Source organism: Balearica regulorum, chromosome 19, assembly GCF_011004875.1.
Source record: "Balearica regulorum gibbericeps isolate bBalReg1 chromosome 19, bBalReg1.pri, whole genome shotgun sequence".
NCBI lineage: Eukaryota > Metazoa > Chordata > Aves > Gruiformes > Gruidae > Balearica > Balearica regulorum.
In genome coordinates this window covers 3,401,837-3,429,830 of record NC_046202.1, presented here as the reverse complement: position 1 = coordinate 3,429,830, position 27,994 = coordinate 3,401,837, and the positions used below count along the sequence as shown (strand labels likewise).

The following is a 27,994-nucleotide window of genomic DNA, read 5'->3' as shown; positions in this document are numbered from 1 at the left end:
TAATTTTAAACTTCACTTCGCTCTAAATACAACACAGGCTGGTCTATACGGCGCAGCGCTGGTGCAAGGCGGGGCTGTGAATCCGAGCATGAAGCTGCCGTCCAAATGCCAATGCCTACAGTGACTGTTTTATAGGCAGAGCCCAAGGGGCAGTTTCTCTCGTGACAGTGTTTTCACATTAAAATACAGTTCATGTTGGACAAGGCTTTTTGCTTTTGTTGTACTGGTCCCAATATTTTCTTCTCTTTCGTTTTTAATATTGATCCTGTACTTTATGGAAAGGAAATAATTTCAAAACCTTATTCTCTCCACCAGGAAGGCACGAGCTCGTGATTTCTCTTCCAGCGTACTATCACAGCAATAAAACTCCTCAAATCACGTAGAATTTAGGCTGCCTCTTGTCACAGTCTAGTGCATGGCACCTCCTTGGACCAGGTCCTTAAATTAAAATATTGTAATTTTTTTGCTGTTCAAACACTACTGCAGAAACGTGAGTGGCCAAGGAAAGAGGAGGTTTTTTTCCTCCTGCTGGAATTTTTCACTATAACCATCCTCAGGGGAGTTCTCATCTTCAAAAGAAACATTCTTTCTATACAAGCTGCAAAAAGAATTATTTAATGACATCATAAATTAATACAGAGAGGCACAAATTTTCCAAAATGTGGAGAGAGAGAAAAAAAAATTAGTGTTTGCCAAAAACACCCCAGCTCTTCCAGACTTAGGCCTCTCTTGAGCCTGTGAGCTGCCAATGATACCAAATTGAATGGTGGGGCTTTTGGCATGACTTAAGTTTAGCTTGTTTAAATTTTGGCAAATATTCGTATTACTCACATACTCAGCAAGCTGATACAAATATTTGTTCTATTTAGAGTGAAGTCCAAACTCAGTGCTGGCATAAGTGCTGCTGGACTCGGTGGAACTACGCTTGCTTGCGCCAATATTAAATTTGGACATCTACCTTAAAGAAAAACAGAATAAAAAAATCCTCTAGCCTTTTAGGTACAGATTAGAATACACCAATGGAAAACAGACCTTGTGTGTATCCAAGTTTTCCTCGCTTGTTAATTTTTGCCTTTGAAATGGATCTAGTTTTTCTGCACTCGGATTGCCATTCCCTGTTACGATGCAACAAGAGCTAGAGCTGAAAAAGCCTCCACACACATGAAGTTCTCCACATTCTTGAGAAGTAAAAGCTGTTTAGACTGTAGTAAATCAGGCCCGGACACAGTAAGCATACTTGATCTATTTTAATGCTGTGCAGGTTGTAGGGATTTTTTTATAATGATGTCCGCAGTTTAGTGTTTCTGATTTGAAAAACAAATAGACCATTAACTTTCTGCCTCCAAAATGGGCAGGTCCCAAATCCTCAAGGATACTTCGGTGTCGCTGCGCTCTCTGTTTCTGAACGCCCGCGGCCGGGCAGCACACTGCCAGGCAGGTGTCCCCAGGAAGGATGCTGCCTAGCCGGGTGCTTGACGGGGAGCCGCACTCACCAACTGCCCAACCTACCCAGACGTGAAACGCAGAAGGAATGAAGTGGAACCTGGGTGCCCGCCTTGCCCATGAGCTCACTCTTGGGATCGGATACATAAACAGGTTAGAAATTTTGCAGTAAAAAAAAAAAAAAAAAAAAAAACCCACACAAAAAAGAAGAGCACATTTCCATTCCATAAATTAATACAGCCAGAATGCGCTTCAGGGATGTGCTGGCTATGGATCTGTGCTCAGGTCGAATGCGATTTGTAAGCTGACCGCTATTTAATGCTATCTAAAAGCTGTTACAAATGTCACGTAGAAGTGGGATCCCACTAACTTAACTTTCCTATTTAGAAATGGGAAATCTAGTCTAAGTGGCTGAGCTAGATTCCTCTCTGAGTGGAAAAAGATCATCACTAGAGAATGATTCATCCCATTTTAATCTGAGTGTCTGATCTCTCTCCATTGCCTATAAAAGGAGCCCAGATGACCAGATTAGCATATATCCAAATTCTGCACATTTCTCTGCTAACTCAGCCTTTTACAATCAGGTCCTGTGCTCGCAAATATCATGTACTATTTTTATGACAAAAAGCTTGTTATTTGCCACGGGGTTTCACAGGGCACTTGCTCAGCTCCCGTGGCTGGCCTGGGACTGAGCCTCGGCTGCGCCCTTTGCAAAGGCTGAGAGCAGTGCCTGCTCTGTGCTCGCAAGTTAAAACTTGGATTAATTACGTGTTCAGGTCTCCTCTGCAGCCCCTGTGTTAGCTGAAAGCTGCTGGAACAATCCTTGTAGGAGTTACTTTTTGAACTGCCTTAAATCAATAAATACTGCATTGATGAGCAGAAAGTATATGAGAAATGGTTTCAAATAGAAGCGATGATTATTCGTTTCAAATTACATTGTTATTCTGTTAATCGTATTTGTAAAACAGGCAGAAGATCCAGCCTAGCTTGTCACTTGGACTCTGGGCTGCTGACCCCATTAATTTTTAGGTTTCGGTGCCAGCATTTGTCTCGCCCAGTGTTGATTCAGTGTCACCCTGAGAAATGAACTGAGCACTTCAAATTCTGGGTAGTGACACCCTCAGACCTCTCCCCCCACCTCCAGCCTTTAATTCTTCACCGTTGGCATTGTAACTGAGCTGCAGGTGAGCACAGGACCATCGCTTTGGTCCTCTCGTTACCAGGCCAGCGGCTGCTTTTAACCCAGCCTGGTAGTGCTCGCTGGACTCAGATCCATTCATGTGGCCATTAAAAAAAAAAAAACAAACAAAACAAAAAAAAAAAAAAAAAAACAAACAAACAAACAAAAAAATCAGCCACAAGATATCACAAACAAACCAAAACCCCTTTGGTCTTGCAGTGGGCTGTTAAAGTTTGCAGTGTGGCTATGAGATGGTTAAAAAAAGAGTCAAGTGTGCATCTCGGGAAAGTGTGAGAGTGGTATAATCGGACAGTAGGAGACAGAAGAGAGACGAGGCACCCGGTAACTCACGGACCATTTTTATACTAATTATTGAAATGCACCCAGAGACAGCTTATAGTAGTAAAATGACTTTATGTTCTGATATGTAAAATAAAATGTCCATGCTATGTAACAAACATTTAAAAATTCCATACCACCTGTATCTAATGTGGTTTCTAATAAAGATTTATCTGTAGCATATATGTTTTTTATCTAACCAATTCTTAGTTTTTACATCGAAGGTGTGTAATAAAAAAAAAATCTTAAATAGATGTCTTTCCAAAAAAAAACTTGCAACATTCATTTTTATTAGGTATTTCATTCGTAAAAAGCAAAGCTGAATTGGACACGTGGCCTGCATTTGTGATATATATATATTTTTTTATATATATATATATAATATATATGTATATAAATAGCTATTCAGCATGCAAAAATTGTAGTGATTTCCAAAATCTGATTACAAAATCCACACCGGTCACACACATAGTCTGCTGAATGGGTGTATGAGATTGTCCTGGTTGAAACGTGACCTCCGCTCTAGCGGCCTCAGGGTTGTCTCACCGCAAGCAGCCGCCCTCATCCATCAGCCTCTCTTCACTGGAATGGATTCATCAAAACGCAGAAGTACCTCCCGACTTCCAAATTTGTATTTCAGCTTTTTGCCTTTGCCCATTTGGGAAGCGGGGGGGGGGGGGGAACCCCGCTGTGCATGACTAGAGCTTAAATATTGCGCTTTTTAGTGGAACCAAACTCCCAGCATCGCCTCTGTTTCGCAGTCCCTCGGGACGGCATCGCCCGGGAGCTCGGCAGGATGGACACGCCGCAGACCGGAGGAAGACGCATCCCCGCTCAGGAGATTTTTTTAGTTGAAGGCAGTGGGAGTTTCGTTCCAGAAAGAGCGCAGCTTGCTTTCCCACGCGAGGCCATTTCGCGCCGTGGCTGGCGGCTGAGCGATCCCTCCTTACCTCGTAGGGACGCTCCGGTAGGCAAAGCCAGCGCTGAAGGAGTCAGTTCAAGATACTTCCACAGTAAACAATAGTAGCAATGTATACACCGGTTACAGATTTTTATCTGTTCTACAAATATTTGTACACTGTAAAGCCTGACAGGTAATGGGAACTCATCCCACCCCACCCCACAATTAAGAAAATATTCCTCTATGCCTCCTTTATGTTGAAAACAATTCTTTCCGAGTTAGTTGCAAAAGAAAAAAAAAAAAAAACATAACACAAAAGGCACGTTTCAGCTGAATACGAAAGAAATCAAGGACCAGCAAATACAGAAATCATTTCTGGAAAGTATTAGCGACTTTTAAGCTTAAACTTCATAAATATATTGCAATAAGCAAGTGTGATTCAATCAACGGATGGGAGTCTGAAGACACTGGGTCTGTTCCTAGCGCTGTAATTAATTTGCTGTTTGGCCTCGGGCATAACGCTTCACTTCTTAGTTTCCCACAGCCATGAACGATGGTGTCGTGGGAGGAAGAAGAGACATTTGTGCATCGGTGCCTTCTCCTCTCCGCGCCATGGCACGAACCCCGCGCTGCGCCGGGGAGGTACCGGAGCGGCACCGCAGCTCCCTGACCCCACCGCCGAGCCTCCCCGCCGGCCCCTGCGCTCCTACCGCTCCGTCACTTCCAGAGGAAGAAGGAATTTCTACAGCTAAAAAGAGCTAAAGAAGTGCTGCTACAGCAGTCCTTGAACTACGCAACCGAACAGATCGTTTTTTCCTTTGAGTTTTGGGATGCTGTGACTTCACGAACCAAGTACCGTAAAAGTGAAGCTCATATTTTTTTCCCAAATAGCCAAAATTTGCTCATGGATGTTTAATATTACAAGCAAAAGAAAAGGACTAGCTACTTCACTTGTTAGTCATGAAGATGGTTCCTACTGGATCAGTAATGAAGACGCGAGAATTAATTTATTCGGGAATCAGTAAGAGACTGATGAATCCAGCCCACCGAGACAGGAGATGTAATTCTCTGTGTGTCTGAAGATACAAGCTCTTCACCCACACAAATCCCTCTGGAAATGCACATTTGTCTCACCAAAGTGCAAGTTACCCACAGGTATCAACACTGATTGAACACTGTCCTGGAGCAGTAACACTGGCTGTGGCATCGCTTGGCCGTCAGAGTCATCCGTCAGTCCAGTTCTCCACAGTCCCCATCCCTGAATGATACTGCAGCGACGACTCCCTCGACAAGGAAAAGCTTTGTGAGTACAGGAATTCGTTCGCCGCGTTTAGGTGCGGAGAGGGGGGTTTTCTCTCGCACACAGACGGGTGCACCCTTTCCCTCGGGAAAGATGAAGAAGGAACGCGCTCCCGAACCTGAGACTGGGACAGCTGGTTGTAGACACTGAAGTGGCTGTTACCTGGTGGCTGCGAGCCTTGACCCGTGATGGACGGGAGCCGCGGCATCATGGTGGTGGCAGTAAAATGAGCAGGGAAAGGCTGGTAGGGGACAGTTTCCATTGTCTGAACACTGTAGCTGGTGTAAGGTGCGACAGAAGTCCACATATTGCAGCTCAAGGGGGGAGGTGGAGGCGGCAAGTCATCGACCGTTGAGACACCAGCAATTTCAGCCCCAGAACTAGAGTACATGCACGCTTCCCTCGGAGTCACCTCGCTGCAATAGGAAGGGCTTAGCATCTGCTGATCGTACGGAGGCGGGGAACGGAAATAGTGATCCTCTCCTACAGAAGAGGAGGCTTCCAGGTAGGAGCGTTTGCAGGGCAGGTCCAGGTGCCGAGCACTTTCTGCAAACAAACAAAACCAAAAAAAAAAAAAAGTGCAGGGTCAGGAGCAGCTCCCCGAGTGATGGCGTTTGACAGCAACCTGGGAAGGGCCTGGGGGAGGGTTATGGAGTCCCCTCAGAAGCTGAGCATGCAATCTGTGATTGTTCCGCTAAAAAAACTGGGGCTCTTTTTCAGATTAATCCAGTTAAACCATTTTAGTTTGGAAGGACAATGTGCAACATCAAAAAGACATTGTGTTGGAAATGTCAGGCTAATCCCCTCAGCCTCAAAGCATTCTGGTGACCTTTATCAGGTTAAGTGACTGACTTGGGCTACTATTCTCACATCAGCGATTACTTCACGTTCATCCAGATAACAGGGGTCCCTGACACTCTTGCAGTGTTACTCCTGACAAATTCAAGAAGTCTCTTAAAGGGTCTTATCGCAGCCTGCCTTCCTGTCATTACAAAAATGACTATACATTTCCCAGATATTCACGTCAAAAGCTGCAGAAATATTTCCAGATAAAGGAGCCCTTTCCCAGTCATCAGCCCTTCCCCTCAGCTTCCCGCTGAGGAGCTGTAGCCCCTCTCCTACAGCTTACGATGACCGTGGCTGCGTTTGCCATCAGCTTTCTGTTAGTTGTTAGGAATATTCTCTGGATGAATTAGTGACTTCATCTGCAGATTCAACATCTGCTAAAATTACACATTTGCCTTGCAGTCCTCATTACTGGTGCTGTTAGATTCTTCGTTTGCCCATGATCAGAGGATTCTCACAGCTTAAATAAATTAGTGGCCAATGAGACATGCAAATCGAAGGATTTTTTTCTGCACAAAATTTTTCCATTTAACTTAAAACATGCCATGATTTCATCTGATGCTGGACTAAAAGGAAGAGAATGCAGTTACAGCTCACTTAAACTTGAGAACTAGTGGATAAGAAGAAAGGGATGCTTGCACACAGCTACCACAGTCCCACTAATCTGCAGACATCCAGAGAATTGCTAATGGCTTCATCCTGGAAAAGTGCTGAATGTGTGTAATTTCCTTGCTGCTAACGGCAGTGTCAGAACATCTCAGCATAGATAAGCCCTCCTCCAAGCAATTATTAATCCAGTGGATTCTAACAATGGATAATTTTCCAGTGTAGCTTCATGCCATTTGAATTACGCATTCTGATTATTTTTTTTCGGCTCTGACTCAGAGTCAGGATTTGCCTTCTACGGGACAAAACCACTAATAACTGCCCAAAAACCCAGCTCATCGGCCCCGACCCTCTAAAACATGTTGATCGCATCAGTATCTTTGAAGATAGGCCTAAGCGACCGATCCAAAACTAACTGGAATTAGTCATGAGTCTTTCAATGCTCTTAGGTTTATTTGCCGTGATATTTTTCTAGCTGTAAACTCGAGTTACCTCTTCTTTTTAGGCAATGATAGAAGAGCCCTGAATCTCTCTGTGCTGTGAAGGTGTTGAGTGGCAGATCTTGAGTATCTGAAGCTGCAAACTGCATGTGAGCACCGTTCTCATACTGATAATGTTGAAGGGTCTGGTGATTCCCGTGAAGTGGGTTAACGTCTGGCTTTGTTGAAAGCTGGCCGTGACTGGACACCAACCTCTGCCTCATGATGCTTTTGGAAATTACTGGATATTCTTTGCTAAAGGAGATGAGAAAAATTATTACCAGTTAGACAGCGATCAGCATTAACAGGAGGATGAAATATTAGTTTGGCTTCCCTAGAACATCTCCATCCAACGACTTCAACGCCCTTTGCCAAACTCAATGAACTCATACTCGTCACACTCGGCTGGGTGTGGGCAAGCATTACAACAACACACTGAGTGCGTCACTGAATTACAGGAAGAGCTTTTCAGGGGTATAAATGGCATTAAAAGCCCTAATGCCCTCAAACACAGGAAAATGCGATGCCCCCACCGCGTAGGCACCTTTTAAGTTCTTCTTCTCCACAGAGGTGCAGCACATCAGCAGCAGAATGAGGATTAAAGCCCGGCTGTAAGGCTTATTTCGGCACCGGGCACGGATCTGGAGGGTGTGCCGCCCGGCTGCGTGTCGGCCACTGCCCATAGACGCTGCCCGGGCTCAGTGGACCCTTGCACACGCATGTGCACACACGCGCACGCTGCAGCACCTCCCCGACCCCGACGAGCCGGGCAGGAGGCCGCCCCGCTGAGCACCTCCTCGCCGCCGTCCCTCCTCGCGCCGCTCGGCCGTACCTTTGCAGTCGTGCCACGCGCAGGTCGCTGTCGTCGCTCCCCCTGAATCCCTTGGCAAAGGGGTTGTTTTCAATTTTCAGCTGGGTTATCTTTAAAAGAACGAAACCAGAAAGCATTTGAAAAGGGATCGGCACCGTACGCAGCTCTGAGGCTGTAGGTCTCTGGGTGCCCTGTCCTACGTGACGCCCCGGGAAATGCAGCCCACGAGTCTCAGCCGCTGAAAGCCGTGGCGGCAGAGACGGCGTCTCCGCGTTCAGCGCCGAGAGAGAGAGCCTGAGCTGTGAAGGTCAGTGCTGGGTCTTGCGGAAGCAGCTTTTAAAGCTGACAAAATTGTCAGTTATGAATGAGGAACGCAAATTTCCTTGAGTCTGGGTCTTAGTGTGTTCTTATTCTGGGCTCACGTTAGAGAGAATACATTTGTCTGACTGAAAAGGTTTCTGATGTTTCCATGTTAGAGAGCCCTGTTCCTTACGGCGTGGCTCTCCCTCATTTCCATAACAATTTTTATATCTCTACGTCCATCATTCAGTCATATTTCCTCTATGAAAAGAACCATAACTCAAATAGTGCTTTGTCTTCGGGCGAGACAAAGCTGCTGCGCTTTTCCAAGAACTGCCTTTCCCCCCAAGAGCTACAGGGTATTAAAAGGGTCCAAATACCTTAGAATTGACTTAGACTAGGCTTAATGCTCAGCTTTTGTAAGAGAACTGTGAAAGCTCTGCCATTTCATGAAAATTGTGTGGAAAAAAATTATGTGTGAAATTTCCTTTAAAAACATTCAGTAGTTCATCCGTCTCACAGCCGCGGTGAATACAGTTTTCCCTTGCCAACCCCGCCACCAGATTCCCTTCCCTTTAGGAGGGAGGTACAAACCAAAGCCATACAACAGCCAGGAATGCCGGGAAGGGGTACTCGGTTGTCCAGTGAAAAATGAAAATAATCCACCTCTTTAACAAAGGATTTTGGAAAGACCAACAGGTAGTGACCAAAATCATCTGAGCAGGTTTCAGCAGCTGCGAAGTGCCAGAACAGCACCAGGACATTTGGAGGGACACAGGAGCTCCTAAAAGCATCCCTTGCCCACCTCCCAAAGAGATGTACGCGTGTCTGTGCACAAACATACGCCTAAGGCGCTTTACAGTAAGGTTGTAGACGGGTCTAACACACATCGCGGCCAGAGCTGGTCAGACACGGGTCTTACCGACATCCTTCCCTACTAAGGGACCCCGCTGGGTGGGATCACCTCCTTGGGCACCCAGTTATCACCTTTTCCAGGAGGAGGCGAGGTGACAGCGTGGCAGGACACTGGCTGGAGGTGGGGACAGGGATGTCCCTGCAGACCCACTGCCCTCGGGTCCCCTCTCTGTCCGAGGCAGCGCAGCCCTGTCCCACCCCGCCAGCTGGCCGCGGGCTTTGCACCAGCCTGCATCCGCTTTTAGTGGTGAGGATAACAAGCGAGTTCTGCGTTCGGCTGATTTTGCAGGAGTGGTGCCATAACTAACGACTACGCTTTTAGCAATGTTGAAAAATAGCCCTTACCAAAAAAAACTCCTGAGCAAACAGCTGGCCAGTGTCCGTGATGGAGAAGGAAGGTGGTGACACGTGAATTTAACCAGCCTCGAGGGCTCGAGCTTTTCCTCTCTGCTCCCGCAGCCCACAGTGGCTCTAGGGTCGCTCCCAATCGGCTGACGAACCGTGAGAAGCGCAGGGCCCTTCCTAATCCACAGCCCGACATCAGGTTTGTACATCTGAATTTAATTTTGTTATTTAGCGACCCTGGTTTTCCTCTGACATGAGCCAAATCCGTGCTTCAGTCCCTCCTTGTCACCTTCCCCTGCCTTCATCCAAGCCAGGAGGGAGTTTTTGGGTAAACACCTACATCTTCCTCACTGATCCGTACCCGGGGCAGCCTCTATCATCAGCTTTCCATCTCTGGGAGCCCACAGTCAGCTCTGTAACCAAGACTCTTTTTTTTTTTGTTTCAAAAGACAATTATTTGCAAGGACACTTCTTGTTAGCAGGATATTTCTGAGCTAAAAATAGTTCAGTGGGTTTTGGTTTTTTTCTAAAAGATACCCACCCAGGTTTTTAATTCTTAATGCCTAAGAGAATAAGTAAAACCATTCGGATATTTCTCTGAGGTTGCGATTTTTCTCGAGACCACAGTGAGGTCGTGGCAAGACCTTCTGCCTCCCGCTCCTCCGCTGCAGACCGCCGTGGTCCCCACGCTGGGCGGCATCCAACCCCACCCCCAGCCTGCAGATCGCGGAGCTGGGCAGCACCGGGGCGGCTCCTCCAGGATCTTCCCAAAAGAATGAGGGCTCGTCTGGGGCATTTTCCCTAAACCCGCCAGGTCCAACCCTGCGCTGCTGCTCAGCCGGGTGCTGACCTCCCCCAGCAGTGACAGTGGAAGTACGAAGTTTATGAAGCACTTTGGGAACCTTAGGGATGAAAGGCACTATTGACACGCGAGACATTTTAAGTAGGTATTAAATAAGCTCTTTTGAGCCTTTTTGGTTAACCATGTTTGGGCAGCTGGTCATTTTACACCAACAGCTACAATTTTTCAAACAGGATTCACTTCAGTGTCCAAATAGGGACTTTTTTTTTTTTTTTTTCCTCCCCTGTCTTACCATAACACACTCATCCATGTTTCTGCTCTGAGTCTCTGAGTCTTTTAACTGCCTCACTAATTGCAAAATCTTGCAAGGGCTCTATGCTTCAAGCATCAAAGGGCATACAGGCACCCTGCTCGGGAGGAAAAGGTCTGGTCAGATTATTGGGGAGGAAGAATTTCACATGTGTTCCTGTTCCTGTAGTATTTTCCCACGAACGTGTGGAAAAGGAGCTGCTACGGTACCACAGGGCGGATGTCACATTCAGGGTGACAGGAGGGCTCCGGCGGTGCTACTTCACTCTGCACCTTTATTTACGAATCCCATCGTGCTTTAAAAACTCCAATTAATCCTCATACAACCCTGCAGTCCGACTTTACCGTTAGGAAAACCGCAGGGGCGAAGGAGCTCGTGCAAAGGCAGGTAAATGGGCGGCAGGATTGAAACCTGCCCGTGCCCAGCCTGCCGTCCTCTCCTCTCCCTGCCCTGGGGACTGTGCACCCGCTGTCACGGGCAGGTGACGATTAGCTGTCACATTGCTGTCCATCCCGCTAGTCACCCGGTTGGGAAAATCCTCAGACAGGATCGCTACCTGCTGCCGCCACTACCAACCCGCTCAACAAAGAGAAGCCGAACCCTAGAGCACACGGTACCTGCGACACACGCCCAAGCGCAGAACCAAGCCCTTCGTACTTTATAACCCCCCAAAACCAAACCCAAACCCCCAAACCCCCCCCCGCCTTCATGTGCTAACCACAGAGCAGGCTCTTAGCTGGGTTTTTATGATTACATTCCTCGTGTGTCTCACTAAATACACATACTATAATTACTTTTCACTGTAGATTTATGAGCAAGCTTTACTAGTCATTATTAGATTTGCTTGCTGTTTTGAATGACATCTTAGCGGTTATGAGCACGCCGATTCATTAGCGTCCGGACTCGCGGGGTTTGCCAAAATATTGTTGCCCAGCGATGTTCATGCTGCTCCTTAGCTGCGTCCTCTGGCTCGTCACTCTGGCTTAATGCTCGCAGGGCTGGGATGGAAACTTGTCTTTTAAAGCAGGCATTTTCTGCTGCACAATAGCAGCATAATAGGCTCTCCCCCTCCCTCGGAGCAAACAGATCCTGCTCAGCACAGCACCGCACCGCAGCGACATCGCCGTGCCGCTGCAATTCGGCAGATGGTTTCGCAGCCGTCGGCAGCGGAGGGCTGCGAGCTGCAAAAGCCCAGCAGCAGCAATTAAGCTCCTTTAGCCAGAAGAGCAGCCTACCTTGTGATTCTGGTAGGAGGTCACCGATATAAAGGACGTCTCTGGAAAAACGTGGGTGCAGAAGGCTGTGTTCTTTGACCCGAAAGCGTTGTTCTCATCTGCCTTCACAATATGCAGTCGTGGTTGGTATTTATGCATTGAATTAAGAATGATCTGAAAAACAATTGATGCTAAAGTGAGAAATCCAATTAAAAAAAAAATAAAGAAAGAGACAAGCCATAGCTATTCAACAGACTTTACTAGCAGGACACAAAAGCCCACTAGTGCTCAGCTTTAGCTTTGCTTTCAGATTAGAGGGGAAAATTACTCTATATAAATGTACATGAACCAAGACAGAAAAGGTATCTGCTGCTCTGGCAAGCAGAATTGAACTTAAAGCTTTCCTGGTAAACCCTCATGTTCTTATTGCTATTGGATAGAGTCAGTCTGGGTGGAAAAAAAGTCATAAATTTTTTTTTTCCCAGCTCATGCTGAAGCTGTACAATATATATAATTCACCAGCAGACTGGTCCATAAAGATTCCTAATAAATACTTGACTGAGCTGAAAAATACACAGTTTAGCAGAGGCAAAAAAAAAAAAAAATCAGACAAACCACAGGGAGCGGGGGGAAGCAAGCTGTTTTTCTTTTATCTGCTGGTAAAAGAAAACTACAAAAGAGGAGATTTATTTTTTCCTCTCCTGTTTGTGGAGCGGCTCGGGGCGGGTGGCTGGGTCACGGGCACCTCTCGCAGCCACCCCGCAGCTTCTGCCGCCTTCTCGAGCCTCTGCGAGTGCGAGGCAGGAGCCGGCCAAGCGCTTTTTCACGGCGGGGGCTAAGGATGGTGAGATCCAGCGGGGATCGCACGGCCCCGGCTGGGCCAGCGCAGGGCTCCTCTGACGGAGCGTTAGCGGCCGAGCGGGGCTGCCGAAGCAGGGAGCGGCTGGCCCGAGCGCCGGCCGTGCCACCCAGCCCAGCCCCACAGCATTGTTCTTCCACAAAGAAGGGATGTGCCCAGATGCTACGGAAGAAAATGGTTTTAAGAGATGGAATTTCTTTTAAGAAATGGAACGGCTTTACAAAAAGCTTTTATTCCTTTTACTGGGCAGAGAAGAAATACTGCTTTCTTCTTGTTTTCTTGGCATAATGCTTTTCAATCTCTTCTTCCCTCTCCCAAACTGGCTCATTCAGTCTGTGCCCCCCTTCGCCCTAGAGGCGAGGGGATGTCCAGCCAGGCTGAGACCTCACTGGGGTGCCCAAAGCAGCTAGCGAGGACATGTCCAGCCCGGACGGAGACACAGGCAAAGGGCCAGGCAGGGAAGACCGCAATGGGTGGTGTCTTCAGCTGGTGGTAGATAAATGGGGAGATGGATGGATGGATGGACGGATGGACGGATGGATGGACGGATGGATGGATGGATGGATGGATGGATGTACACAACACAGCAGAGCAGCATCAGTTTACACTAATGGTGGATTTACCCAATTTTAAATGAGAATTATCAAGAAACAGAAGACATTTGCTCCACAATCAGCACTTGTGTCCAGGAACCCTTTCGATTTCATGCCCGTCCGTGCTGAGGAGAGCTCGCAGCGGCGGCGCTGCTCTGTGCGCTCCAGCTGGGACGGGAGGTAGCTTAGGGAGCTTGTGCTCTTTAAACCCCTCGTCTGGCTGCACGTAACTCTGCCCACAGTAGCTGGCTGCATTATATACCACTTAAATGCAATTTTTATTGTTGACATGTTCCAGACAACCCTCCCTGCTCCCCAAGAGAGAACGAGGAATTTTTGGCATTTTATCAGCTTTGCATCAAGTCTCTTAACCACTTTGCGGCTGTTGATGTGCAGGGTGTAGATCTGAGAGGGTCGGCTCAGGTTTGGGTTTGGAGCCTTTTCTCTGCTTTCATGTATCGGCCACTCGTAAAACAAAGCCGAGACGAATAACGCCAGAGGGCCGAGGCTCTCATAGGAAGGGGCATTTTAATTTTCAATAATGAAGAGTTGAGCCAAGCTGATAAATAATGGTTTTCTGGAGCAGAAGCTGAGGTGTGCTAAGCTCTCCTCACCGCCTGTCCCTGCCTGCCCAGGTCTAGCAAGGACGGGTGACTTGTCCCCAGAGTCAGAGCAAGTCAACAGCAGGATGAAGAAAATAATCTTAAACTGAGATTTCCAAAGGGAAATGTAGGAGCCCAAGTTTCAATACACTCTGGATGAACAGTCTGTATTCCCCCTCCAAAGTAGTATCCACTGGGCTATAACGACACCTTTAAAATTTTTTTATTTTTTTTTATAATCTCTTTAAACCTAAGGTGTCCAAACAATTCCCAAAATGAACAAGAGCTTACTTTCTGGAGCCTGATAGAAGGATTCAGGAAAGGATTTTTAACAGATGCTCAGGGTTAGAGTTGTGGCTGCAAACCTGCCGGATGTTCATCGTGACCTGCTTGGTATCTGTGGGGTGTTTGTGGGGAAAAAAAACCCAACCAAATCCTAAATGGCTTAATTTAGCCCAGTGCATTTACAAGGTTGGGCATTTCTGGCCCTCGCACCAAAGTGACTATTTGCCCACGCGTCTCACTGTAAGTGCCCGTTAGAAAGTGCCGAATTTCTTCGAGTGCGCAGACCGTGAAAGGAGATCTCCTTGAGATGTGCCAGATCAAAGCCTAACAGTCATCACTGGCCGTGAAACGTGATTAATAGACGCGAGAACCGCAGAGTGCTGAGGTTAACTCCATCGAGTCAGTGTCCACAGACGTGGATGGGGAACAGCTTCCAGCAAAGCAAATAAAAATGCGCCATTCTCATATGACGAAGAACAAACCCTTCAGCTATTTGGCAGAGCGGTCAGCACGTCAGATTGGGGATGAAAACGGGAAGTCGCGGTGCTGTTTTGGATGGCCCGTGCCTGCTGCGTGGGTCACCGCTCACATCTTTGGAGGGGGCAGCGACCACTCTGCATACTCACAGCCAACATTTCCCGGGCTTGAAAACAAGAACTCGTGTACAGAGGCTGTGTCTGCACACGCACCCTCCCTACTTCCGCTTGGTACAAGCCTTGTGCATTCAAAAACCCTAGAAATCATTCAAAAAACCCTCCCAAAGGCTGCGAAACAGCGTGCCTGTGCAAAGTGAAATGCCAACAATTCAGGCTAAATAGTTTTCAAGGCTGCTGTGGAAAACTGGTCACTTGCTAAAAATACACAAAACAAATGTAAATTCCACTCCGATGACGAACATCAGTGGAAAGATTAACTTAAAGAATTGTGTCAAAAATGAGAGGTATTTTAACTGATGGGACAGAGCACGACTGCTGCTGGTCGGTGCTGGGCAGGAAGGGCTTCAGCAGCAGCACCGAGCAGGACAGCAGGGGATGTAGGAGCTCTCAGCATCCAAGGTGATGCTAAAACAATAACTTTAGATTTTCCTGCGCTTATCTTTTTCGTTGCGAGGGCACGGGAAGATTAAATCAGTGTCAGACACTGGCACGTACATTTTAATATTGTTTTTGGTACAATATGTAGGTAGTTTGAAGTAGGTTAGCTTCTAAAAAAGAAACGGTGTTTGTCTTGTCTTGCCATGGAAAAATGGTTACTGGTGTATGGGTTGGGGGGGAATTTTAACGTGATGGAGGACGAGGGTACAAAGTTAGGAAGGGAAACTGGAAAACAGTGTTTCTTGAGCAGCACTGGAGCAGGCTGGCTCAGTAACTGAACATCTCTCTCTGCATCTCGGGATCGTGTCTATTTGCCTACGAAAGACACAGCTCAGCTTACATGAAATGGGGGCATATTTAAGAGCCTAATAAATGTAACTTTTTTTCTGTATTAAAAAAAAAACCCACAACCAAGTGACCCAACAAAAGGAAAATCAAACAGATATCCCTACTGGAATCCTCAAATTAGATGGACGACCCCAAGTTTAGGAAGTGAGTATTGGCTTGACATCCCGACATGGGCCCCGTGGAGATACCATCTCCCACCACCTCCATACAAGCACTCTCTGTGCCTGGAAAATACACGTTTTCCGGAAAAAAAAAAGTCTGCTAAAAAATACCCATGTGGGTAATGGCAACCTTCATCTTCAAGAGCATCAGTGTGGGTGGCACCAAAACGCTGTCATGAACCACCTGCACTGCTGCGGGGACCCAACGGTGGGGACCTTCCCCGGGCTGCGCCGGGTGCGACCCGACCAGCTCCTCGGTCACTTGAGAAACATTTTACATCTCCGGCCTTCCGAGGCGGTCACCGCGACACACAGCCTGAAGCTCGCAGGGATGCACCCCCCACCGCGTCACCGCGTAACTCCTTTATTGCTGGCCGGAGAGGAGCCAAAGCGGATCTCGAGGGTGATGTCACTTCTACCCCCTCGACGTTGCACGTGCGGACCAGATTGCGAGAGAGACAAACTCCAAAGTCAATGTGAGCTTACACAAACATCTCTCCCCGCTCCCTCCCCGTCTCCCTCCTTTGTGCTGATCACACAGTTGGCAGCTGGAACTTAAGCTGTAATATAGCCCAACTTCTTTATTTTTTTGGCATTCCCCAGTCAGCAACAAATGTCAAAAAAAAAATGGTGTCATTTGCTCCTTCCATTTAATTTCACTTAGGAAAACATACTCCTTTAGCATCTAATCTTGCACGCTGCTGAGTAATGTCAGCTTCAGGGCTCGAAGACGTTTGCTAGTTTGCAGGATCGGGCCCAGAGGCCAGAAGCTTAGCGGGGTAATGGTGCCGCGTTGCTTGTCGCGATGCAAACTTGCCTTGAAATCACCAGTAAAATGTATTTACTTTCATATGAAATTTGGGGAGTTGATTTAAGAGCGCTCCCTGTTTCGCCAAGGTATCGGATGTCATATGATGCAGTGGTTGTTATGGCAACTACCCTTTTTATATTGAATAGTAAATGGCTACGAAAAAGCCACATAATTTTATGGTTGCTCCCAGGGGATCACATAACTAATATAAAATCTCTCATTTTAATATATTTTCTGCTTCTTTCTTCCTTCCTTCTATTCTTTTTATAGTAAAAAAGCCTTTGAGCTGAGGCTGGCCCCTGTCCCACACCAGGACACTGAGCCGGGACGCGAAGGACCCGAACAAAAACCTGACGATTCAGTCTCCCGCGTGGAAAAAAGGACGCATTAATCAACGGGGCTCTTCCAGAACCTCAACCACCGCTGCAGTTTGCCTCGATTAATATTTAGAGCATCTGATGGTATAAGCAATCCCAAACCTTACTTTTCTTTACGAGTAAACGGTTCAGCGATGTCGCAGAGCATCCGACCGGGAGTCGCCCCAGCTGCGCTGCCCGGGATGAACGGGATGTCTGCAGGGAGCGATGATGGGAGCGCAGTGCCGCCGCCCCGGGACAGCTTGCAGAGATGCATCACCCCAAAGCAAGCAGCGAAAATCCTAGAGTCATTTAGGTTGGAAAAGCCCCTTAAGATCACCGAGTTCAACCAAATAAAACACTATACTCAGACGATCTCTACAGCAGCTAAAAAGCTAGCTCTAAAATGACCTAAACCTCACGCTCTTTATTTTCGGTCACCTCCAGGAACCGGTTCACCTTGCTCTGCTCCAAGCCAGGCCACCCCACAGAGCGGGCCGGGGCTGGGCTGGGCGGCAGTGCCCCAGCCGACGGCGGGAACGGGCTCTTCCCAGCCGGCCCCAGCCCCGAAGCCAGCGGGGCTGCTCCCCGCAGCGCTGCCGGAGGAGGAGCCTCCCAAACCCACACGTTTGTCCTGGCAATCCGCACAATGGGGAAAAAAAAAAAGAAAGGCTGGAAAATCCTGGGAAAAGATTCAACATGAGCTCAGACAAATTGTTCCTTACGAGAGGGCCAAAGCTGGGATTTTTTTTTTTATTATTTTATTTTAAATTTTTTTTCTCAGTCTTTTTTCATCTAATGTCAGCTGAAATTCGTGGTAGTATTTCCTGGAGGCTCGATACAGCTCTGCTGTGAGAAGCCCTTTCCTTCCACACGTTTCTGACCGGGCAGGACGGGGCAGAGCCCAGGTGTGTGACCCTGGCACACCCGCTGGGTGCCATCCCAAGCACCGCCTCACGCTGCCGCGCGGCCCCGTGTCACCCATGGACGCGAGAGGCCTTTGGCAAGCCGTGACATCTTCGCTTGCCCTTCTCCAGGCCAGCTCCCCACCCGAGACTGGAAGACAGTCTCAGGATCTGATTCTAGTTAAACTTTACAAAAATCCACTGCATTTGACTCACAGAAACCAGTAACGTAACAACAAAGAGATTTAACACAAAAGATGTAAATCTTTTGTTCAACTAAGAACTCCGCTGGTCGGTCCTTACCCAGCTATTCAAATTGCGCACTCGGATCTGTTCATCCCTGCGAAACACATGCCATCCCCAGCGGCACACAGCGCCACTCCTATTTTTATTTTTTTTTCCAGGAACAAAGCAGACAATGTAAAACTTCACATCCGGCTGTATAATTTAATTGGGCACCACTATCTCTCAGATTAGCTGTAAGACATTTCCTAAAATAAACGGTTAAAAAAAAAAAAAAAAAACCACCAACCTTTTCATGGATATTCTTTCAGCAGAAGACTTAGTGATGCTCCAAAAAAATTCACTTCAAATTTAGAGCCAGACAAAAGGGTTTTTTTCAAGTTTTAAATGGACTGAGAAAAAAGTTAGTTTACTAATGGGACACATACATATCTCTCTATGAAATTCTTATATATTTCTCATATATATAAAATTCTTTTTTTTATATATATATATAAAAGAAATCATATATATAAGAAACCATATATATATAGAAAATACCATACATATATATATATAATCTTATATATACATAAAAGAAATTTTTGGCTGAGAATAAGAATGTGCAACTGCTCTCTTGCTACAGAGATACTACAGCACTGCTCCAAGCGAGGACAAGCGGGGTGCAGCCAGCGAGGCCGCGGCTCTTCCCACCAGCCAGGACTTTGCCTGGGAGCTGCCGCAGCCCCGTCCCTTCGGCCGCAGGCGATCCAGGGCTGCGGGGACGCTGCCGCCGAGGCGGCACGTAAACCTCATACCAGCGCGCAGCGAGGAAACTGCTTGGCCGCAAGTCATAAAAGCAAACAAATAAAAAAAAATTCTAAATAAGATTTAGGGTTTCATAAGATTACTGGGACATTAACCTAGTTAAAGTGCCTGAGTGCGCCTGATGAGCAAAGACAGAAAAACCCTAAAAGTGAATTAATACAAAAATGAGAGGGAAACCCCAAGACTAGGGGAAAAATTAAGTCTTTCAGTGATAATCAGATAAAACCAAGTGTGCAAATAATAAATCTGGAGAGAAATAACCAGCTCATCAACATTAAAGAGTAAAGCCAGTAAATAGCAGATTTGAGTCAAGAAAACTGGGAATATCACTTAAAACATCATCACAGGTGACAGACAATCTATAATATCCTGTACCTTTAAACCTCAGTAGGTTACATCTCAGAAACTAAAATAACCTCACACTTTAAAAGCAGACAAAGACCATTATGGCAATTAGATGCTCCATCAGCAGCCAAGGAACGAGGTAGGTCCAGGAACATAACCAAGCTCAGCAGTACAGTGTCGGGGGGGGTTAAATTAAATCTCTGCTGTTATTCTGTTATTTGTCACAACCTCCACTTGTAATCTTCATTTATTACTTGTCTTTTTTTTTTTTTTTTCCCTTGCAGGAATATCTTTATATATTCTGTAAAAAAATAGAAAATAATTTCCAATTGATTCGGTCCCAGCTGAAGCCTGCCAGAAATACTGATGTGATGCTATCGCCCTGGCCAAGCTGACCTGGCTGCAGAAGCCCATGAGAAAGGCAGAGTCCTCTGGCAGAGGTTTAATTTCAGTGGAGTCATTAACAACAACAGCAACAACCAAAGCAGAAACCCCTGATGTGATCTGCTTGCTCCTCTGCCGTTTTCCAGCGTTACTCCACACCTACGAGCGCTGGCCTTACGTGGCTCTGCGTGTTCACAGCCTGCCTAAAATCAGGGGATCGGGTTTTCTTCCAGATACATCGCATCTGGTGAGTGGGGCTTCCCTCGGAGCTGCCATCCAGCTCATCGGTAACTCCTCTGGAGACTGAAAACCCCCTTCAAAGGGTTCTCAGGAGAAAGATCCAAGCAAAGCTGGGCTCTGGAGCTGCCAGCACATCCCTGGAGACAGCTCAGGAGCCGCCGACCCGCAGCCCGCCCCAGCGCTGCACCGAAAGCCGGCACTCCTCATGGCCAGTCCTCTGGCCGATGCCTGAACGGCATCCTCATGTCCTCCCTATCACTAGTGTACAGAGTGTAAAACCAAATTAAAGTCTGCCCTAATTAACAGCTGCTGCTGCTTTGCAGCAGCCCTCGTGTTTAAGGACACTGCTCGACCCTTGCTGGGCGGTTTCTAGCCCTGGCTGCTCATCCTCACCGCCCCTCAAGGTACATTGAGTACCTTTACACACATTAGTATGTACCTTTACGTACATTATGATGTGCCTTTACATACATTATTATGTACCACTAGCAGGAGGGCTGGCTGTGCCGCGAGGCTGCTGGCTGTCCGGCATGACGTGCCGCCCGGTGCTGCGGGCACCGCGGGGCAGATGGCCCCCGTGCCCCAGGCAACCCCGTGGGAGCAGGGACCCTTCCTGGCACCCTCGCCAGCTCTGCCCGCTGCTCCAGCCCCGGGGACCACTTGCAGGGGTTCGAGGGAGCCAGGGCTGAGGGCTCGAGTGTGCTGTGAGGTTATTACAGTATCGGTGCCCCAGGCACTCGTGCCCAGCACTGCAAGCAGAAAAGAGATGATTTTCGCTCCAAAGAGCTGCCAGTCTCAGCAGCTTAAACAACACCTTGAGTCAGGAGATGAAGTAAAGTCTGAAGAGCGAAATAACAAAAACGCCTGATTAACTGGAACGAGCTGCACAGGAGAACAACCCCACCACGGGCCTGAGCCAAAGCCCCCCAGCAAACCCACACACCCCCCGTCCCTTCGGCGGCTTCACACCCGCGCTGAGCATCCTTCACCTGCCGGGGCCAGGAGCCGGAGCCGCCCGCGCTGCTCCACAGCTCGTCGGCCATAAGGACCGTCTCACGGGCGCCCTCCACCCCGCTGTTTACATACTTTAAACCTCTGAAGAAAGTGGAATTCCATTCAGGAGCATTTATCACTACAGAGATACTTGTCAGGACTCGCTCAACATTTCCCCATATGCCCTGAACTAACCTTCTGAAAGAAATGGGGGTAGTATGTTATCCTTGCTGATGGAGAGGTTATTTTTCTGCATCCTCTACGGCTGCTGTCAGCCAACTGATCTGTTAGTACTTGCAATGATATAACCTGGTTCATGATGAAGGAGTCATTCCCGTTTTTCACCTGGAAAACACAGCTGGGTGCTTCCCAGGCAGAATGCCCTGGGAATGGGCAGGGGATGTGCCACCCCTGCGCAGCTTGCTGGCACCTGAGAGCGGATCTTCGTCTCCGCAGACAGACTAAAGGCAAGTGCCTGTTGTTCCCGTGGCATTAGAGAGCGAAGCATCGGCTCTGCCAGAATCACTAACCCTGTCACTCACCAGCCCCGCGTAAATCAGAGGCTCTATCAGGCTGATTATCTCTGCATGTAAAGATTTGAAAATACATAAATTAAGATTTTTACTCTAAGCATAGGTGGCTTACAATGCTTTCTTTAGGATCAGATAGACCTCGCCATAGCTAAACATTACAGTGGCTGCTGATTTCTTAATCCATTCTCAACATGAGCATTTCTCAGTTGTTAAGCCTGGTGTGAAAGAAGCCTTTCATGGTCGAAAAATCCCCCAAGAGGAAAATATACAGCCCACATTTTCAGGCCGTGGTGCATGAGCTGGGCACAGGCTTACCTGCCGCAAAACCTGCTCAACCAGAGGGGTTTGCAGGCAGATTACAGAGCTCTGCACTTAATTTCTTATTTAAAATCCACACGGGTTTATGTGTCTGCATTGCAAAATGCCTCCCACGCCTCTGACTGTAACTAATAATTTACCGTAATAGATAACTGGCCAGTGGAAGAAGCCGGAGCGTGGGGTTCGAGACTGAAGAGGAACGGTTGGTGACTGGGTTTTATGGGCTCGGTGTCAGAAAGCGAGGCTTTCCAGCGCCGCCGGTAAGGCATCCCCTCCCGCCAGCACAGTAAATAATCTTCAGTCTAATTCCATGGATTGCAGCAAGGGCTTCAGCTCCACGGCTTATTAATTAAGCCCTTTAACTTACTTATTTTAAGCCTCAAATGTACCTACACTTCTCTTTATGAACTCTGTGGGGCTGCTCGTCCCTGATGTTAAGCAGCTATTAGAGCGCACGCAGCCAGGGCATGGATTCATTTACCAACAAATTCATTGAAATAACGTGAAATTGCCGCCCGTCCGTTTTCCAGGTGAGGTCCCAGGTGCCCCGGAGCCAGGCTCAGAGGAGCTGCGCCCCACGCCGCGACGCGTTCGCCCTTCAAACTTGGGTCCCCCGCACGCCACACAGGGCAGCTGCGGATGGGGACGGAGCCCAGCAGCCTGTCGTGCTCCAACCGCGTCTGCGACCGCCAGCCCATAAAATCCACCACGTCCTTCTTGCGGGACCCCTGTAACACCACGCACGCCCCAGCCTGCCCCCCAGGATCAGCTCCCCACGCTCGGTGTTAATCGGCAGGTGAACGGTCAGGGGAGCTGGAAGAGCTCTGTTCTTTTTTCCCCCCAAATAAGTGTCTACCAAAAAAATGGTTAATGCAGAAAAAGGAATATTTAGCGCAAAGATATTTTGCTGTGTGCCTGTCCCCTGCCTCCTTGCTCCTCCTGCTCCCAAGCAGCAAGCAGTTTCTGACCGAGCCCTGCGCATCGGAGCACGGCAGGGGCTGGAGGGGATCGCTCACACGCAGCAAAGAGCTGCGGGCAGGGCCGGGATCTGCGGGATTTTGGGCTGCCGGGAGGAGCTGGAGCCCAGGACGGTGGGAGCCAGGTAGGGAGCCCGGTGCTGCGACACCTGCGGGTACCCGCAGCGGCCGAGGGTACCGGGGCGGGCGAGCTGGCGCGGCTCTGGCTGGGCAGCTGCCCGCACGCCAAAAAAAAGCACCAGCGGCGAGCCTGCAGAAATCATCGTTCCGGGTGGTTTTGAGGTTTGGAGAAAATCAAAGACAAAAGGAAATGGCAGGCAGGCTTCGCTGGAGCACGAGAAGGCAAACAAACCCTGTGGGTTTTCGGACTTGTTTTTCTTAGGGAGCTTTAAGACAGCGTTTGCAATCGCTGGGAACAAATTCCTAGAAATGAGAAGTTGTTATTATTCATAATGTAATGCCTTTGCAGGCGGGCTGGGAGGACTGTGCCGTGCCGGGCAGACACCTCGCAGGCACTGCCTGTCCCGGCGACATCGGCCACCCGTGCAACAGCCGGAGAAGAGTTTTCGGGATGAGCTGACAGGAAAACTCACGCTCGCCTGGTACAGAGTCCAGGTCTCCTCCGTATGCACAGCAGCAAGTAGAGTACCGCTTCTCTAAAGCAGATGATTAATTTAGAAGCCTAACGAGGAACTGTCTGAGAAGGGGCTAAATCCCATCTAGCCAGGCAGGCTGTCAGCGACCTGGGCACTGAAAATAGATTATTGGAGGCGTTTTCCCAGCAGCGTGAGACAGAATTTGCTGGGCTGCGGTACGAGGCAGGACAGTTCGCATGGCACAAGGGGACTGAGCAGGGCTCACTCGGAGCGTGACCACTGCTACAGCTACTGCCCCAAAATGCAAACTGGAGTCCCCTCTGTGTCACTAGGGAAGCTTTGTGGGCGGACAAACGGGCTGTTTGTTAAAAGGGCAGGGGCTGGGGTGGATCTTCCCTGTTAAAATGCAGTGTTAAAATCACAGTTAAAAAATGACAAAGTCAGGAAAAGCAAACGTTTGAAGTTTCAAAACCAACGCTGCACATCCTGTTTGTTTTACGGCCACATCGAACATCCTGTATATTTTATGGTTTACGTTTTACAACGTCAACAGTCATATATTAAGCTACACAGTTAACCAAGGGAAAAACACGGGAGTAAAAAAATGCCACGTGCGAAGCAAGCAGGTTGGTACGGCTGCTGACACCGAAAAGTCGGCATTTGTGGGCTTTATGTAATTTTCACTGTGCAACCCTTAACGCAGTTGTTTTCATTTCATTTCTGTGGTGCTTCCCCCCTTGAAGAAGAGTGAAGGGGCGAGATCGCCTGTGATTAATAACGTCAGCATTAAATGGTCCTGATTAGCCTTTGAAGTTCACACATGTTTCATTGGGGTCAGTAGGTTGGGGAAGAGGGTCAGTTCCCGGCGCTGCTGATGGCTTTGCGCAGGGCTGGGTTATCACCGCGTCACCCTGCCAGAGCCCAGCTCTGCCGCGGCACCGCGGCGGCGACGCGCGGGATCGGCACGCTTGCTTTTTAAAGTTCGAAATCTGCAGAAAATGATGAACGCAGCAAAAACTCTGAATTTTTCGCAGGGTTTTAAGCTAGTAGGGTCACCCTGCCGCTAGAGTCAACCTCATAAAGCTCCGTCTGATATAGCTGGGTCAGAATCGTACTTTCCGTACGGCTTTTAGGTGGCATCAGGACAGTTGGCTCCACGTGAAAACCTGCTCTTTAGAGGCTTGATGCATGATCATTTTGATCAAGACAGATACACCCCTTCCCTCTCTGCACCCTTCTTCAGGACCTATTCACAGCCCCCCTCACCACCCCCCCCGAAAATGCTGCTGCTTAAAAGACTGGCAGGTTAAAAACCACATTGGATGATACAAAGTAGGTTCTCTTACCTGTGGAACTAGGAGGAGCTGATGGCACTAAACCTAAAAGGATTTTAAACTCTATCTTCCCTTCCTGCAGCCAGGTTTGTTTATTTTTATGTGACTTTCAGCTCGGACAGTGCAAACCAGCCAGGTCCGTATTTTTATACGTATTATCCGAGCACTCGTTTGCCTGGCAGGCTGGAAGGGCCCTTGTTCCGAGTTATTAAATGCACTGTGGTAGACAACTGTGTACTTCCCACTTCTGCATTCGCAATACACATGAATTAAGATTTTCCAAATAAAATACTTCATCTTTTATAGGGCTGCCAAAGCCAGCTTGGAAACCTAATGGGCTTATGCAACCTGTTTCTGCAAGTTGTATGTACCGTGCACAGCAACAGCCGGGCTGAAAAATCCCACAGTGCTGCCTGGAAAGTTCCTGGGCAGAAAATAAAAGGTCGGTGGCATCCGGCCGGACACGACTGAGCAAGTCAGAGGCTGCATTTCCAAGAGCAGGGGACGCACGCAGGCAGCAACGGCAGCCCACCTCCCTCAGCATTAAACACTCCCCAGCCAGCTGCACTGCCAGCACAAAATGAATGCTGCTCCTCATTACTAAATTAACTGTGACATCCCAACCGAGCATCCCAGCCCAGACACAAATTCGGCATCACGGGCCCACCTCTGACCAAAACCCTCGCAGAATGTCTCTCTTACATGTCCGAAGGGATCCAGGTGGTTGTTGGTGAGTTTTAGCTTCTGAAAGGACACCAGCTGCCGCATCCAGTGCGCTCCCGTGGCCGGTGAGTCGGGGTGCACGTACAGCCGCCCCGGCATGGCCGGCTCTGCCTTCCCGGCCACCATCCTGCAAACACAGCAGATACAGATTGCATCACCTCGACAGCGGTCACCAGCCCGCATGTAAGAGAGCGTTTTGTCCTCGAACTCAACCCAGCAACCCTCCCGCCAGCCTCGGGAGGACGCGCGGGGGGCACGGGGGCTCAGAGAGGCTCCTGCTGCTCATGGGGGGTTCAGGGCTCCTCGTTTCAGCAGCGTAGGCTGGCACAGTAACCCTGTCTCTGCTCCCGCGTGGTATTCCCTTAGAACAGTGTCTCTACAGGGCAATTCTGTTGGCATTGGTCGAGGGGGAAATCTCGTCTGGGTTTTTGGAGAGGATGAAGCCTTCAAAGGCCGTTCCGCAAGGGGAGATGGTCTCACACACTTCCCCAGGAGAGGGTATCTGCGAGCGGGAGTGGGTACCGACATGGGTGCACCCACCACAGCCATGCAGGGCTCCCGCAGCCCCCGGCCCAGCGGCAGCTTTGTTGGGAAGGGGCTGCTCCCCACTGCGGAGCTGCGCGCTGGCACACGGTGCTGCCCCTCGTACCCTTCTGCCGGCTCCCCTTGCTCCCACACCACCACCAACTCTCACGGACCCAAGACCCAGCCATGAGACATCACTTAATGGCAACTCCCCCCTTACTGTGCATTGTTCTCCTCTTATAAAACACCAATAAAAGCAATATTACCAAAACCAACAGAGACTTTCCAGCAGCAATAAAATGAAAAGGGGAAACAGCTCTAGGGTTGGCAAAAGCTAAATTAAACAGAGTTAACAACTATCCATCATCTAGGGCATAATGGTTAAAACACAAAGTGGCCGCCGCGCCATGGAGGCCCTTAGTCCGCTCCTCTTACCCAGCGGCACTCCAGGACAAAAGCGAGTGGAAAAGGGATTATTTTTTTTTAAAACTAGAGCAACCCTAATGTGCAAGTAAATTATTACAGTTTTATAGGATGTCACCAGACTCGTTCCCATTAAGATGACTATGAAGTTTTCCATCGCTCATCTTTTCAGCAGGCAGCAGTCGGTGGAAGGGTTTGGGAAAAGCAGAGCGAAGAGTCGCGGTGAGGGAGGCTGCGGGGCGTATTTGGGGTAAAAATCAAAAGAGAAAACAACACGCTTCCTTCGTCAGAAAGCAAAAATCGTAGCTGCCTCTCGGGTGAGTAACTTTACCTTCAAAGGCACAGGGAAGGGAAGAATTACAGAAGAGAAAGAAAGTCCAGAGGAAGAATGAATTAAAAGAAAAAAAAACTCTAAACTGGATCTGACATTGGACTGCGACAGGGGAAATCGCTGCTCCCTTCATCTGCCGGATCAGCGTGGCTGAACCAGGGCTTTGAGTAAACCACTCCACGGTTTGCTTCACAGCTGATTGCCTAAAAGCAAAATATTACTATAGAAGAAAGGAATTTAAAACTTTTCTTGACTCATGTAGATTCCTAATTTTTAAGGTCAAAGTGGACCATTAGATCATCTAGTCCAGCCCCTGGTATAGTGCAGGCTGTGCCTTTACCCTCTCACACCTGCACATGGCCAGATAACCTATGCTTGGCCTAAAGCATCTCCTCTGAAGACATCCCATCTTGAGCACTTCGGAAATGAACAATCCACCACCTCCATTAGCAGTTTGTGCCAGTAGTTAATCGCCCAGCCTGTTAAGAATATTTTATTTTATATTTGCCTGTCTTTAACTTCCAGCCATTGGCTCTTGTATCTATTGCGGCTCCAAGAAAGAGAGCTCTGGGATGTTGGCATCCCTCCCGTGGGAAGGTATTTATGTTGGTTTCTGAGTTTGCACAGCAAACGGTTGATCCAATTGCAATTTTATGACAGAAAAGGCGGCAAACAGAAATGTTCTCTTACCATTTATTGTCACAGAATTTATACCGGTGGTCATCAGCTGGGACGATGTCAATCAACAGGATGTACTTGGTCTTGGGGTTCATTCCGGTCACTTTAACCTTGTAACTAGGAAACATCCTCCTTAGGAAAAGCAAAGGGTTAACACGTTAGTGAGCAACCTGGAGCAGTGCTGGAACCGACGGAAACTTGGAGCAGCACCCCAAAAGGCAGATCCACCGTGTGATGAATTCACGCTAGGACAAATGAGCTACAAAACATTATTGCTGCTTATACGTCACCTGAATTAAACTCACCCTTTCCAGAGACACGTGCATGAAAAGTCATGAGCCCTAACTACACTTCAGAAGAAACAAAGCACACACGGCTTTCTCGTTCACACATTCCCGGCAGCCACAACACCGCATCCCACTGCACATCCTAACACAGCAGCCGAACCTGCGTTCCCTGCCACAGGCTGAAAACTGAGGATTGGCAAAGCCTGGGAAGATGACTAAGGGTTAAACCCTGCGGTGGTGCAAACAGCCACCGCTCCTCTGGCCTTCCCGAATTTCCCAAATCCACGGCGTTGCCGTTAAACCCTGTTTGAGCCAGGAGCACCGCAGAGCTCCCTGCTGAAAATGCACCCGTCCCACTGATTTACCATTGACTTTAGCAGACACGTGGCAACCAACACCAAACGGGGAACATCACATAAACCAGTTTATCATTAAAGAACATTTATATATAC

The 27,994-nt window shown here is 48.3% G+C and overlaps 1 protein-coding gene across 3 annotated transcripts in view; it reads right to left on the bottom strand.

Moving 5' to 3' along the window:
• Nucleotides 1-3,007: 3,007 nt before the first annotated feature.
• TBX4 (T-box transcription factor 4) overlaps nucleotides 3,008-27,994 on the bottom strand; it is a 40,767-nt gene continuing 15,780 nt past the window's right edge. For all 3 annotated transcript variants that reach the window (XM_075771583.1, XM_075771582.1, XM_075771581.1), the window contains exons 4-9: nucleotides 27,268-27,387; nucleotides 25,278-25,425; nucleotides 11,813-11,965; nucleotides 7,927-8,015; nucleotides 7,108-7,349; nucleotides 3,008-5,709 (exon numbers count right to left, since the gene is read on the bottom strand). In XM_075771583.1, coding sequence (XP_075627698.1) covers nucleotides 5,087-5,709; nucleotides 7,108-7,349; nucleotides 7,927-8,015; nucleotides 11,813-11,965; nucleotides 25,278-25,425; nucleotides 27,268-27,387 — 1,375 coding nt within the window. In that variant the 3' untranslated portion in view covers nucleotides 3,008-5,086. The remainder of the gene's footprint in view (nucleotides 5,710-7,107; nucleotides 7,350-7,926; nucleotides 8,016-11,812; nucleotides 11,966-25,277; nucleotides 25,426-27,267; nucleotides 27,388-27,994) is intronic.